Genomic DNA, 15,809 nt, shown 5'->3' on the forward strand with positions numbered 1-15,809 from the left:
GGCAGGGCATTCCACGCCCCTACTACCCTCTGAGTAAAGTACTTACCTCTGACATCCATCCTATAATTACCACCCCTTAATTTAAAGCTACGTCCCCTCGTGTTAGCCATCACCATCCGAGGAAAAAGGCTCTCACTGTCTACCCTATCTAACCCTCTGATCATCTTGTATGCCTCAATTAGGTCACCTCGTAACCTTCTTCTTTCTAATGAAAATAACCTCAAGTCCCTCAGCCTCTCCTCATAAGACCTTCCCACCATACCAGGCAACATCCTGGTAAACCTCCTCTGCACCCTTTCCAATGCCTCCACATCCTTCTTATAATGTGGCGACCAGGACTGTACGCAGTACTCCAAGTGCGGCCGCACAAGAGTTTTGTACAGTTGCAACATGACCTCACAGCTCCGAAATTCAATCCCTCTACCAATAAAAGCTAACATACCATACGCCTTCTTAACAACCTTATCAACCTGGGTGCATATAAGACAAAGGGGAGTGCTATTGGTGCCATTAAGGGATGAAGAGTGCTAATAGTGGCAAAAGCTGAGAGAGTAGAATGTGTTCATGGGAGCAAATCTGAACAACAATGGATAGGTGGCCATGTGGAGGAGGGGTAGATTCTGTGAACAGTATTGCTTTGTCTGTATAGTGAGCAAGAAACAATAATTTGCACTACATACACATGACAATAATAAAATCAATCGTCCTTCAAGATAGAATTCAAAAACAATACATAACCCTTCAGCAGCTCAAAGGAATAAAATCTACCTTAAGCAGCAGAATGGAGGTACATCAGAACCATATGAATTACAGTTAAATTACAAGAAAACTCAAGATGAAATAATTGAGCTTCACTAAGAAATGGAAAACCTGCTAAAGGGCTACAAAAATCTCTGTCAAAATTTATGCCATTGGAAAATTACAAAGTGAAGCAAAATGAATTCAATGTCACTCTGAAGGAAAAGATGAACCAGTTGTCAGAGAAGATTAGGAATGTTCTATATTCCAGGAGGAAGCTAAGAGGTAAAAGAATAAGACTACAGAGCTGAAGAAAATGGTCAAATATTTGGAAGAAATCTACAAAAATATTGCATCCCCCAAAAAATGAAGAGATAAAATTTAAGGACTTAGAATGGCACGTGTAAGTTGAATTTCTCACTAAAAAACATTAAGTGTCTCAGAAACAAGATTGTTTTGGCAATAAGGTGAAAGATGTGGAAGCTATTGAAAGGGTGCAGAGGAGATTTACAAGGATGTTGCCTGGATTGGGTGGCATGCCTTATGAGGATAGGTTGAGGGAGCTTGGTCTTTTCTCCCTGGAGAGACGAAGGGTGAGAGGTGACCTGATAGAGGTTTATAAGATGTTGAGAGGTATAGATCGGGTGGATTCTCAGAGGCTATTTCCCAGGGCTGAAATGGTCGCTATAAGAGGACAGAGGTTTAAGGTGCTGGGGTGTAGGTACAGAGGAGATGTCAGAGGTAAGTTTTTCACTCAGAGGGTGGTGGGTGAATGGAATCAGCTGCCGTCGGTGGTGGTGGAGGCGAACTCGCTGGGGTCTTTTAAGAGACTTCTGGATGAGTACATGGGATTTAATGGGATTGAGGGTTATAGATAGGCCTAATAGGTAGGGATAAGATCAGCGCAACTTATGGGCCGAAGAGCCTTTTTGTGCTGTAGTGTTCTATGAATTCCCAGCCTATGAACTAAAGCAGTCAAATATTTCACCAAAGGAAAAATGAGAATTGATTAGAACATCTGAATGACGCTCAAAGGCAGTGGAACACTTGGAAGAAAATTTGAAATGTGTCAGACAGAGCTGAGTGTGCCAGCAAGCATGAAGGCAACTTGCACTTAACCCAAGTATGACTATGAATACCTCTTCAGACCTACCAAGCTGTAACCAAAACCCTCAGTGATAACGACCTGGAACCTGCTGCCCATGAGTGTGGTGGAAACAGAAGTGATGAATCTTTTCAAATGGAAATAGAAAGAAATAAATTTTCAGAGATACAGAGACCAAGCAGGGGAACAGGAGCCCTCTGCAGAGTTGAAAAAAATTGATGGGCTGAATGGCCTACCTTTGCTCTATAAATGAGTAGGGTTGTAGCAGTTCTTATAAATACAATACTGACTGATCACTAATGACATCACTTAAAAGTTAGTTTCAGTTCAGCTTGGAATGCGACAGAAACCATGGTCTAGTTAGTTTTTGGGTGTCAGCCTATCAGTGCTTCTCATCTATCAGTTTCTTTGGGTGATACATAATGATGAATCCATGACACACTAACATGGTAGTCCAATTTCATATTGCAGATAGAAGTTATGAAGAGACAGCAATAATGGGAAGGAGATCTCTGCTGCACTGAGCCATAATACTTTGATACTATTCACAACTCCTTGTGAATCATAAAACAGACAACACATTTCTCATCAGATAGCCAGATGACCCCCTGCAAGGTGAAACACCAGATACAAACTCAGGCCAATTAGGAGAGAAAAAGATGAAAACTTCCTCTCTGATCCAGGAGTTCACATTGGCTTGTATTATTATTAGACAGAATCTATCTTTTGTGTGGTAATCTGCACCCCAGCCTTGAACAGGTCTAGCTCTTGTTGGAAGGAAATTAGAGAATCCATGTCCAGTGCACAAGCTTTGGCCTTGTTCCTTATCTTATTTCATAGGATGAGCATGTTACTAGAAAGTCCAACATTTGTTGCCCATCCCCAACTGCCACTGGTAAAAGAGCCACCCTGACATTGAACCCAAGCCTAGCCTTATATAATTTGTTTTATTTAGTGGGAACAAACCGTCTATACAATCTATTGCCTTCTACCCTAATTCTCTAAGGGTAGGATTTTAGTTATTCATTGCCTAGATAGGCTCAAAGTTGTTTTAAACTGGAAATTAGTCTTGTAATCCATCACTGCACATTTTCTAAAACTTTAATATCAATCTGTACCCAAAATTGGACACAATATCCCAAGATCTAGTACAAGGCCAAAATAATACAGTCAATTCTTCAATGTATACCTGTTCACTCCATTTTTGTTTCACAATATTGTTCATGAGAGCCCTCCACTGGAACATCCATACCTCTCCTTGTTTTAATGCTTTTTAATGTAATGTGTTGAAAAGACTTGCCCAGCATTCTTCATCCCAATATGTATAACATCTTTCAAAACTAAACATCATCTGCCAGCCAGAGGCCCAATTCCCAACACATCAAGATATGTTGAACATTTGTCTACACTCCCACAGTTCTTAGCAACGTTTGAAAATATCTTATATCTAAATCATTAACATAAATAGCAACAGCCCAACATCAATTCCTGCAGGACATCACTAATGAATGGTCTCTAATAGATTCCAATATATTTATAATAATTTTCTGCCTTTAGGCCTTCCAGCCAGTTCTGAATTCAGTACATAAATTATTGTCGTTACCAGAACCTCCAATCTGTTGGCAAATCTCCTGTATCCAATCAAAAGATTTTTTTTAATTCTAAATAGATTTTTTTTAACCAAAGTCTGGTTATGAAAACTGGAAATCCTTTTTTTGAATGGAAGCAAAGTACCATGGATGCTGAAAATCTGAAGCAAGAGCAAAAAGTGCTGGAAAAATTCAGCAAGTCTAACTGCATCTCTGGAGAGAGAGAAATAGAGTTAGTGTTTCGAGTCCAACGTGTCTCTTTTTTGAGCTCTAACCTACTAAACCTTCTTTTAAAATCATTTTGGATGCCCCTAATGTGTGTTTCCCTGTTTAGGCAGTTCTATACCACATTCCTAATAACTCCCTGAAGTTGCTTCCCTAATTACCAATGCCAAACTAATGGGTCTGTATTCACCCAGATTTGCCTGCACACTGTTTTAAAGATTAGAGTTACATTATTCCCAAATTATTGGGAGTAATGGGCAAAAAAAAACGATGTTTTATTATTTTTGAAGAACTTCACAAATGTAGCCCATTCATCTGTTGAACAAGTCTACCAATAAATATCCTCGCTAAGAACACTCAATTATCTTCCACCCCCCACGTTTGAATTGAAATGCAGTGATATAGGACAGAGCAAACCTGTATCATACAGGTAAATATGTCCCGTTTGTTCAATAAAGCCCAATCCAATTCTTAACCACACTGGTGTCATTCAAAGCATTTTGTTAGCTGCTACCTTCCAATTATGAAAGTTTAGACAACCACTTCGGAGTTAGAAAACAAAAAAAAAATTTCTGTCTCATACTTACCAAAATCATTTTGAAACTGCCGTTGTTGGAAGAATCGGAACTGTAAACCTCCAATTTATTCCTTCTCATTCCACTGACCTTCAGTTCTTGAGCAAATCTGTACATGTTTTTGTGGTGGAAATAGTTAAATATATATTTTAAAAATGATTACTGTCAAATCTCAATATTATGAGCTCATTTCATGGAAATACCTAAAAAGGATTGACATAATTAATTAAAAGGTCATGAACAAAAAATTACCAAAAAGGGCAATTGGAATGCTGCCTGTATAGTCAAAAGAACTAGAATTTAAGGGGATAGAAGTCATGCATCAGTACACTGAAAGCAATGTGAGCAGTTCTAGGCATCGCACTTTGGGAAGGACGTATTGGCCTTGGAGGAAGTGATTTACAAGAATCATACATGATCTCCAAGGATAAAATTTATGTTAAACCAACACACATCTTGCACTTCCGATGAGAGTACAAATGGTTGAAAATGTAAAATGTGAAATGCATCTTTCCTAACACGTATCACCTAAATTTCTTGTGTTTGCACTAATTCTGAATGCCCTCTTGCCATGTTTGACTGGCTGCTCCAGACTAATTCTCACATTGTACTTCTAAAAGGCATTTGATTAAGTGCCACACCACAGATTTATGAGCAAAATTATCGGTCATGAAATAAAAGGGGCAGTTGAAATTATTGATATGAAATTGGCTGAGTGATGGAAAACTGAGCAATAATGATGTTTTTCAAGCTAGAGAAAGGTTTGCGGTGGAATTCCCAGGGTTCAGTGTTAGGACCCTTTCTTTTCCTATTATATGTTAATGACCAAGATTTTGATGTACAGGGCACAATTTCAACATTTGCAGATGATACAAAACTTGGACACACTGCAAACTGTGAAGAGGATAGCATAGAACATCAAAAGGATGTAGACAAGTTAGTGGAACAGGCAGGTCATAGAGTCATAAAGCTTTGTAGCATGGGAAAAGGCCCTTCAGCCCAACTTGTCCATGCTGCCCCTCTTCTTTAATTACTAAGCTAGTCCCAATTGCCCGCGTTTGGCCCATACCCCTCTATCCCCATCTTACCCATGTAACTGTCTAAATGCTTTTTAAAAGACAAAATTCTACCCGCTTTGCTACTACCTCTGGCAGGTTGTTCCAGACATTCATCACCCTCTGTGTGAAAAAATTGCCCCTTTTGTATCTCTCCCCTCTCACCATAAACCTATGCCTGCTAGTTTTAGACTCCCCTACCTTTGGGAAAAGATGTTGACTATCCAGCTGATAAAGCAATGTGGCCCCTCATTATTTTATAGACCTCTATAAGATCACTCCTAAGCTTCCTACATTTCAGGGAAAAAAGTCCCAGTCGATCCAGCCTCTCCTTACAGCTCAAACCATCAAGTGCCTAGTAAATCTTTTTTGCACTCTTTCTAGTTTAATATCTTTTCTATAATAGGTGACAGGTGAAATTCAGTGAAGGGAATTGGGAAGTAATTTATTTCAGTAAAAAGAACCACAATATCAAGTCACAATATGAAACAAAGAGTACAACTCAAATGCAGTTTTGGAGTAGACAGATCTCAGTGTATACATGTGTAAATCACTGAAGACAGCAGGACATATCAAGAGCACAGTTAATAAAGCATGCAGATTCTTAGGTTTCATTAATAGGGGCACTGAGTACAGAGCAGGGTGTTAGCTGGAGTACTCCATTCAGTTCTGGGTACCATCATTTAGGAAGGATGTGAAGGAACTAGAGAAAGTGCAGAAAACATTCACAAGAATGGCTCCAGGAATCAAGCACTTTGCTTATAAAGATAGACTGGAGACGCTAGGGCTGTTTCCCTCGGAGAAAAGAGTGCTGAGAACACAGAGAAAAATTATTTTGAGTCATCAAAGGATTGAGAATGACAGTAATTGGCAACAAAAAAGTGATGAGAAAAAATATTTGCACACACAGTGGTTAGGATCTGGAATGCACTGCCTGTGATGGAGGTAGGTTCAATTGAGGCATTCAAAAGAGAATCAGGTTGTTATCTGAAAAGGAAGAATGTGCAGGATTATGGTGAGAAAGCGGCACAGTGACACTAAGTGAATTGCTTATTCAGAGAAATGCTACAGACATGATGGACTGAATGGTCTCCTTCCACACTAAGAAATCAATGATCATACACTGTGTATTGTGTAGTGTACAGACCTTATACAATACACAGATGATGCAGAACTGTTGCTCTTACTTCACGAAGAGCAGTGATCTTGGCACAGTTGACACCAAAGTCACCTCACTGTCACGACATGAAGAGTTCAAGGCTCACTCAGATCTAACTAGACATAACACGACATGAAACATTCCCAGCCTATCTGCTCAGATGGACATTGAAAAACTCAAAACTATTTGCTGAACGGGGGTTACTCAAGCATAGCAGCCAATCTATATCACCAAAACACGAACTAAGGATGTGGAGGCATTGTAGAGAGTGCAGAGGAGATTTACCAGGATGCTGCCTGGCTTGGAGGGTAGGTCTTATGAGGAAAGGTTGAGGGAGGGGGACGTTTCTCTTTGGAGCAGAGGAAGATGAGAGGCAACTTTATAAGAGGTTTATAAGATGATGAGGGAGATTGATAGAGTGGATGTGCAGAAACTATTTCCTCAGGTGGGTGTAGATATTACTAGGGGGCATAACTACAGGTTCATGGAAGGAGATTCAGGAGGGATGTCTGAGGTAGATTCTTTACTCAGAGTGTGGTTGGGGTGTGAAATAGACAGCCAGCTGTGATACTTTAGGAACTTTCAAGCGTTTATTGGATAGGCACATGGAGCACACCAGAATTATAGGAAGGGGACAGCTTGATCTTGGGATTGGACATAGCTCGGCACAACATTGAGGGCTGAAGGGCCTGTACTATGCTGTAATGTTCTCTGTTCTATGGTTGCTCATCTCATTTTCACACATGGGACCTCAATCTGCACATGCAATTTTCTTATTTGTTACCATCTAAATAACTTCAATCATCAAAATACATAAGATTTTTAAATATTTATTTTCTGCGCATATGGTATTATTGGAATGGTTGGACTTCTCAGGAACGTGATGGGGCTGCCATCATAGTTTGATACGTCGGAATGTCCAGCCTGAAACATTCCTGGTAGCTAAAAGTCAACTACGTTAGTTTGGGACTGTCGCCCAAACCTGGTTAGGGGATTATTGAAATTTTTACAACAATCTGACAGCTTCATAGCTAGTATTTAAACAAAAACCTAATTTAAAATTAAGTCAGGGGAGAGATTCAAAAGTTTCCAGAGGAGCAATTTTTTCACACAGACAGTGGTGTATGTCTGAAACAAGCTGCCAGAGTAGTAGTAGTACAATTTTGTCTTTTAAAAAACATTTAAAGAGTTATATGGGTAAGATGGGTATAGAGGGATATGGACCAAATGCAGGTAATTGTGACTAGCGTAGGGGTTTAAAGAAAAGGCAGCATGGACACATTGGGTCAAAGGACCTGCTTCCATGCTGCAAACCTCTATGACTCTATGCTTTTACAGGAAAGCTAGATAAACACACGGGGAGAGAAAGAAATAGAAACATACGTTGATAAGATTAGAGGAAGTATGATGGGAGGAAGTTCAACTGGTGTGGATTTGCTGGCTAAACAACTGTATCTGTGTTACTGTGTGTACTATGTGAATTGTTTTAATATAACCTACTTACCGCAAATATGATGCCGAGTTCATTAATCCAAAATGTCTTTTCAGTAGAAGCTTTGTGAAGTCCATACCTATTCTAGCCACCCGCTGTTTTAAAAAAAAGTTCGGACTCAAATGATCAAGCAGATCGTCACATATGGTTTCATTAGAGAGCTAAGAACCTGGTCAATTGACAAATATATTTTACCTGAGCAAGGCTGAGACAGGTAGACAAACTTTGTGTCATTGGGAAGTCTAAAGTTCACATCCTGAGAATAATTATAACACACTGGGGGGCACGGTAGCACAGTGGTGCTTTCCAGCTCCAGGGACCTGGGTTTGATTCCCGGCCTGGGTCACTGTCTGTGTGGAGTTTGCACATTCTCCTCGTGTCTGCATGGGTTTCCTCCACGCACTCCAGTTTCTTCCCACAGTCCAAAGATGCACAGGTTAGGTTGACTGGCCATACTAAATTGACCGTAGATGCATACATTAGAGGATTAGTGGGTAAAATGTGTACGGATATGGGGGTAGGGCCTGGGTGGGATTGTGGTCAGTGCAGACTCGATGGGCCGAATGGCCTCTTTCTGTACTGTAGGATTTCTATGACCTTCTATGACCCTGAACTCAAGAATAAAATGCCAACATAAATAGGACTTGGAGTCAGCCATTTGAGTCTCCGAGCGATCCTGCCATGAGATAAGGTCATGGTAGATTTCTACCATCGCCTTCCCACAACATTCCCATTCCTCTCAGTGCCAAATTTACCAACCTCTGTCCCGTCTCCACTCAGTAAGAAGTCTCAAACATTAGGTTAAAGTCCAACAGGTCCAAAATCCACTAGTTTTCAGAGCACTGCCCCTTCGTCAGGTGGGAGCTCTATTCACAAACGGGGCATATAAAGACACAAACTCAATTTACAAAATGACGATTGGTATGCGAGTCTTCACAGATAATGAAGTCTTAAAGATACAGACAATGTGAGTGAAGAAAGCATGAAGCACAGGTTAAAGAGATGTGTGTTGTCTCCAGACAGGACAGTTAATGAGATTTTGCAAGTCCAGGCAAGTCGTTATGGGGCTTACAAATAGTGTGACATGAACCCAAGATCCCGGTTGAGGCCACCCTCACGTGTGCGGAACTTGGCTATCAGTCTCTGCTCACTGACTCCGCACTGTTAAGTGTTGTGAAGGCAGCCTTGGAGAATGCTTATCCGAAGATCAGAGGCTGAATGCCCATGACCACTGAAGTGTTCCCCAACAGGAGGAGAACACTCTTGCCTGGTGATTGCCAAGTGGCGTTCATTCATCCGTTGTCGTAGCGACTGCATGGTCTCCCCAATGTACCATGCCTCGGGACATCCTTTACTGCAGCGTATCACGTAGATTATAGATCACAGATCATAGAACCCTACAATGCAGAAAGAGGCCCTTCAGCCCATCGAGTCTGCACCGAACACAATCCCACCCAGGCCCTACCCCCATATCCCTACATATTATAACTACTAATCCCTCTAACCTCCGCTACCCTGGACACTAAGGGCAATGTTGTTGACCATCCTTCCTGCATTTATCCAGGCAAGTGGAGAGTATTGCATAACACTCCTGACTTGTGCCATGTAGATGGTAGACAGTCTTTGGGGAATCAGGAGGTGAGGTACTTACCTCAGGATTCCTAACCTCTGACCTACTCTTGCAGCCACAGTGTTTATGTGGCTGGTCTAATTCAGTATATGGTCAATGGTGACCTCCAGAATATTGATAGTAGGGGACTCAGCAATGATGATAAATGTCAAGGGGCAGTGGTTAGGTTCCCTCTTGTTAAAGATGATTATTCCTGGCACTTGTATGGCATGAATGTTTCTTGTCACTTGTCTGGATGTTGTCCAGGTCTTGCTGCATTTGAGGAGTTGCAAATGGTGCTGAACATTGCACAATCACCAGCGAATGATGTGCAATCATCAGTGAATGTCCCCACTTCTGACCTATGATGGAAAGAATTTCATTGATGAAGCTTAGGACACTACTCTCAGGGTGATCTGGGACCATAAGATATAGAACATAAAACATAACAGCACAGAACAGGCCCTTCGGCCCACGATGTTGCGCCGACCAGTTACAAAACAATGACCCACTAACCTAAACCAATCCCTTTTCGTCCATAAACCTATCCACGGATCTCTTAAACGCCCCCAAACTAGGCGCATTTACAACTGCAGCAGGCAGGGCATTCCACTCCCTCACCACCCTCTGGGTAAAGAACCTACCCCTGACATCCGTCCTATTTTTTTTTGTTTTGTTTTTTCTTGTTTTTTTTTCTTGTTTTGTTTTTTGTTTTGGGGCCACTGCTGTTTGTAATTTTTATTAATGATCTGGATGAGGGTATAGTTGGGTGGATTAGTAAATTTGCTGATGACACCAAAGTCGGAGGTGTGGTAGATAGTGATGAAGGGTGTCATAGTTTGCAGGAAGACTTAGACAGGTTGCAGAGAGGGTGCAGAGGAGGTTTACCAGGATGTTGCCTGGTATGGAGGGGAGGTCCTATGAGGAGAGGCTGAGGGATTTGGGGTTGTTTTCGCTGGAAAGAAGGCGGCTAAGAGGGGATCTTATTGAAACATATAAGGTGATTAGAGGTTTAGATAGGGTGGATAGTAATAGCCTTTTTCCTCTGATGGAGAAATCTAGCACGAGGGGGCATGGCTTTAAATTAAGGGGTGGTAGTTATAGGACGGATGTCAGGGGTAGGTTCTTTACCCAGAGGGTGGTGAGGGATTGGAATGCCCTGCCTGCTGCAGTTGTAAATGCGCCTAGTTTGGGGGCGTTTAAGAGATCCATGGATAGGTTTATGGACGAAAAGGGATTGGTTTAGGTTAGTGGGTCATTGTTTTGTAACTGGTCGGCGCAACATCATGGGCCGAAGGGCCTGTTCTGCGCTGTAATGTTCTATGTTCTATAACTACCCCCCCTTAATTTAAAGCCATGCCCCCTCGTGCCAGATTTCTCCATCCGAGGAAAAAGGCTATCACTATCCACCCTATCTATAACCTCTAATCATCTTATATGTTTCAATAAGATCCCCTCTTAGCCGCCTTCTTTCCAGCGAAAACAACCCCAAATCCCTCAGCCTCTCCTCATAGGACCTCCAGAAGTATATAGAAGCAGAAGTAAGCCATTCAGCCCATCAAGTCTGCTTCTCCATTCAATGAGATCATGACTGATCTGATATAATCCTCAACTCCATTTTCCCACCTTATCCCCATAACCCTTGATTGCCTTATTGATTACATATCTGTCTCAGACTTGAACATACTTAAAAGCATTTTGTAAAATGCATGTCTAATTACCCCAGTTTTAGCATCCTCCTCCAACATCTTCAATCTTTTTTCTTCCATTTCCTTTTGCTTAATTGTTTCCCAGGTAAGAGGGTTGCAATTGTTGTGTCCAGGCAATAGTCTAAAATATCTGTTCTTTTTTTGATCATAGTAAAATCCAGGTAGCTCTAAAAATAAGACAGACTCATTACTAAACAGTATGGACAGTTCCATTTACACACCCAAACATGCACAGTTTTTCAAAACCAATTGGCATTCAACCAATGTCCTTGCAAGGCATCCCGAGGAGAAATAAAAACAGAAAATGCTGGAAAAACTCAGCAGGTCTGGCAGCACCTGTGGAGAGAGAAACAGAATTAACGTTCAGTCCGTATGACTCTTCTTCAGAGCTCAGACCTGCTGAGTTTTTCCAGTATTTTCTAATTTTATTTCAGATTCCAACATCACAGTATTTTGTTTTTATTAATCTGAGGAGAAAGCTTGGTGGTATCAATACGATCATTTGAAGAAATGGAAAACTGACTGAGGAATGTGAATGAAGGAGGACTGGTGAAATTGGCTGACATGTGGCAGGTGGAATGTGACACAGAGAAGTGCGAAGTAATTCATTGTAGATCGAAGAATGAGAAAAGGCAATAAGAACTAAATTGTGCCATTTTAATCAGGCACAAGGATAGAGAAACAATTTTCATAAAAGCAAAATAATGTTTATGTTGAAATCCTAAAACTTTGCAAAAGAGGAAGTGAATCAGGCTTAGACTCATCAACGTTGTGGTCAGGATCAATGGGATATCTGAGGGGCATTCAATCAAGAAGGGAAATAAAAATAAACACAGGAGGATGATAGAATCAATTGAGGTGACAGATGAATTTCATGAGGCACTGCACCTTGAATTTGTTACAGATCAAAAAGTTCAAATGCAATGGAGGGGGTTTCAATGACTTAAACTTGCTGGGAAGCCTCAGCAACTTCAAATCAAAGCAGCGTGCACATGTATTGCGGCTGAATGTAATGCGGCTGCGCAGATGAACCCTCACTCCCCTCCTTCCCCTCCCCCTCCCTGTCCCTTATGCCCACCCTTCATTACTCCTCCCTCTCACCCGCACCCCCCCTCCATTTCATTCCCATAACCCCACATATTTACCATGCTAATCCCACTAACCTACATATCTTGGGTCACGGGGCAATTTAGCATGGCCTCAATCAACATAACCCATACATCTTTGGACTGTGGGAGGGAACTTGAACACCTGGAGGAAACCCAGGCAGACACAATGAGAATCTTCCTTCATTACCAAATCCAAATCTAAAATAGCCCATTCCTGAGTAGGTTAGAACCATAGAACTCTACAGTGCAGAAAGAGGCCCTTTGGCCCATCAAGTCTGCACCGAACAATATCCCACCCAGGCCCTACCCACACATCCCTACACATTATACCCATCAATCCCTCTATCCTATGCATCCCTGGACACTAAGGAGCAATTTCTTAGCACGGCCAATCAACCTAACCCGCACGTCTTTGGACTGTGGGAGGAAACCGGAGTATTCAGAGGTTCCACAACATAGTACTCTAAAAAGCAATCCCTAATGCACTCCACAAATTCTTCTATGCTACCCTTGTTGATTTGGTTTATCCAATCAATGTGCTAATTAAAATCTCCCATGATAAGTGCAGTTCCCTTCAAACATGCCCTTGATATTTCCCCATTTATCAAAGGGTGGTGAATCTCTGGAATTCTCTGCCCGTTGAAGTGGTGGAGGCTGCCTCGCTAAATATTTTTAAGAAGCGGGTTGATGGGTTCTTGATAAGAGAGGGGATTAAGGGTTATAGGGAGAGGGCGGGAAAGTGGAACTGAGCTACAACAGATCAGCCATGATCTTATTGAATGGCGGGGCAGGCTCGAAGGGCTAGATGGCCTACTCCTGCTCCTATTTCTTATGTTCTTATGCTGACTTCCTGAGGTCACATTTTGGGGGTCCATAGACTATCCCCACCCTTGTCATCTTACCCCTTCTATTCATGATTAAACCAATTATAAGGATAAAGGTGATTTAATCTGAGGATACCAGATCTCAGACTAGCAATAAGGTTGAGAAGGCGGACCTTCATGAACAACTTCAGGCGGTACAGGAATTGGCATCGCTCTACATCACTAACCAGCTGTCCAGCCAATTGAGCTAAACTGACCCAATTCTTTATATCATGACTTTATACCAAGCCTTTATATCATGACTCAACGCTGCTCTGAAATCTTCCTTGATTAACAATGCTACCCCAACTCCTTTCCTCTGTTCTTTTGGAACATTGCATACCCTGGAATGTTGAGCACCAGTCCTGTTCATTCTGCAACCACATTTCTGTAACAGCTAATACTCATATGTTGCAGTCAGTGCTATCAACTCATTTATCTTGTTGCATATCATAAAATGATAGAATCCTATAATGCAGAAGGAGGCCATTCAGCCCACTGACCACAATCCCACCCAGGCCCTATCCCCAAAAACCTATGCATTTATCCTAACTAGTCTCCTTGACACTAAGGGGCAACTTAGCATGATTTGTGGAAGGAAACTGGAGCAATGGAGGAAAACCACACAGACACAGGGAGAACGTGCAAATTCCACACAGACAGTGACCTGAGGCAGGAACTGAACCCGCGTCCTTGGCGCAGTGAGGCAGCAATGCTAACCACTGTGCCATCATGCCACCGAAATAGAACATAGAACATAACAGCGCAGAACAGGCCCTTCGGCCCACGATGTTGCGCCAACCAGTTAAAAAACAATGACCCTCTAACCTAAACCAATCCCTTTTCATCCATAAACCTATCCACGGATCTCTTAAACGCCCCCAAACTAGGCGCATTTACAACTGCAGCAGGCAGGGCATTCCAATCCCTCACCACCCTCTGTGTAAAGAACTTACCCCTGACATCCGTTTTGTTTTGTGTTTTATTTTTTATTTTGTGTATTAGATAAAGTACATTTAGCTTTGACTTTTTACAGACGTTTACAATTTTGGATTTGTTCTCTGTTGCATATTTTTATTTGTGTTTACTGCCCTGGCCTGTCGGATTATGACAGTCAAGTTCCCCCTCACTATCCTGTGCCACTGCTCCCTCATATACCCTTGATTTTTTTAAATCTTCTGTTCTTGGAACACCCCTCCGCCGCACCCACCCACCCAATCAGGGCTCTTGTATGAATCCTTAGTGTAAAAAAAATGCTCATATGGTCTGTCTCAACCTGTAGTTTTTTGTTTACACTCAAACTGCTCAATATCTTGCATTCCTACCTTAACTCTGACTTCCCAATTTTCCAAGCTATTGAATACGCTCCCATTCTTTTGTTTAAAGCCCTCTCTACTTTCCTAGTTACACGATCCTCAAGGACCCAGCATAGTTCAGCTGCAGGCCGCCCAACAGTACAGCCCCCACTTTCCCCAGTACTGATGTCAATGTCCTCCGAACAGGTATCTACTTCTCCCATACCTGTCTTTGAGTCATGTATTCATCTCTCTAATTTTATGTACCCTTTGCCAACTTGCATGTGGCTCAGCTATAATCCAGAGACTACATCCTTGTAACGTCCATCTTTGTTTCATCATATTCAGTCTCTCACTTGTCATCCAAGGCACATTGGTTTTGGATCCCCAGCTTTCACTGTTGAAGCGTACCTACATCTAGCCAAAACACCTTCTTTTTAATCATAGAACCCCACAGTGCTGAAGTATAGCCCAGCGAGTCGGCAACAATTCTTCGAAAGAGCATCTTACCCATCCCCGTAACCTCATGCATTAACCCTAATCCCCCTAACCTACACATCTTTAGATATTAAAGGGCAATTTAATATGGCCAATGCACCTAACCTGCACATCTTTGGAATGATCACTGATCTTGACAGTAAAATCTGTAACACTTCAGTTCTTTTTGAAACTGACTTGATCCCATCTCAGAAGAAAATAAGAAATTGCAGCAAGCATAGGCACTTCAGCTTCTTGAGCTTGTGGCTCCCATTTGATAAGATCATGGTTGCTCTGCTGGGTCCTCACTTCCACTTTCTTGCCTGCCTTCTTAATTCTAAACTCCCTTGTAGATCAACAATCAGTCTAACTTAGCCTTGAATGTATACTGTGCTCTGGGATAGAGAATTCCAAATACTCTCAGATCAGGAACAGCAGCAAGAAGAAGCGGAGCATCTGAAGAAGTCCCCAGTGGTAGCGACAAATACGGAGACTTTAAAGTAAGAATGGAGAGTGGGAAAAAGGAACATAGATAAGAGAGACTTGAATACTGAGGATGGGAGCAGAATCACTGGGGAAAAGTCATGTGCACATGCAGGCCCCAGAAAAAGAAATGGCAAACGACACTCATATGAAACTTGGCATGTTAAACAGATATGCTGTCGTTACTTTAACGACATTAAAGTAAAACAATGTTGAGAGTCAATGGGGGTCTTACTGTACTCTTATGTACAACTTCACTAGTACCCTGCACCTTTGTAGTACTAAATCTTCCCTGCTTTTATACTCTTGCAGTAAAGGCTAACATT

At 41.8% G+C, this 15,809-nt stretch overlaps 1 protein-coding gene across 4 annotated transcripts in view; it reads right to left on the minus strand.

The window, feature by feature from the left end:
• Positions 1 to 15,809, minus strand: part of wdr21 (WD repeat domain 21) — a 119,486-nt gene that overhangs the window by 82,467 nt on the left and 21,210 nt on the right. For all 4 annotated transcript variants that reach the window (XM_080202913.1, XM_080202912.1, XM_080202914.1 and 1 more), the window contains 3 exons: positions 11,269 to 11,423; positions 7,951 to 8,033; positions 4,245 to 4,341 (listed from right to left, as the gene is read on the minus strand). In XM_080202913.1, the coding sequence (XP_080059039.1) occupies positions 4,245 to 4,341; positions 7,951 to 8,033; positions 11,269 to 11,423 (335 nt within the window). The remainder of the gene's footprint in view (positions 1 to 4,244; positions 4,342 to 7,950; positions 8,034 to 11,268; positions 11,424 to 15,809) is intronic.

Source organism: Carcharhinus amblyrhynchos, chromosome 14 (assembly GCF_965287045.1).
Source record: "Carcharhinus amblyrhynchos chromosome 14, sCarAmb.v2.hapA, whole genome shotgun sequence".
Lineage (NCBI taxonomy): Eukaryota > Metazoa > Chordata > Chondrichthyes > Carcharhiniformes > Carcharhinidae > Carcharhinus > Carcharhinus amblyrhynchos.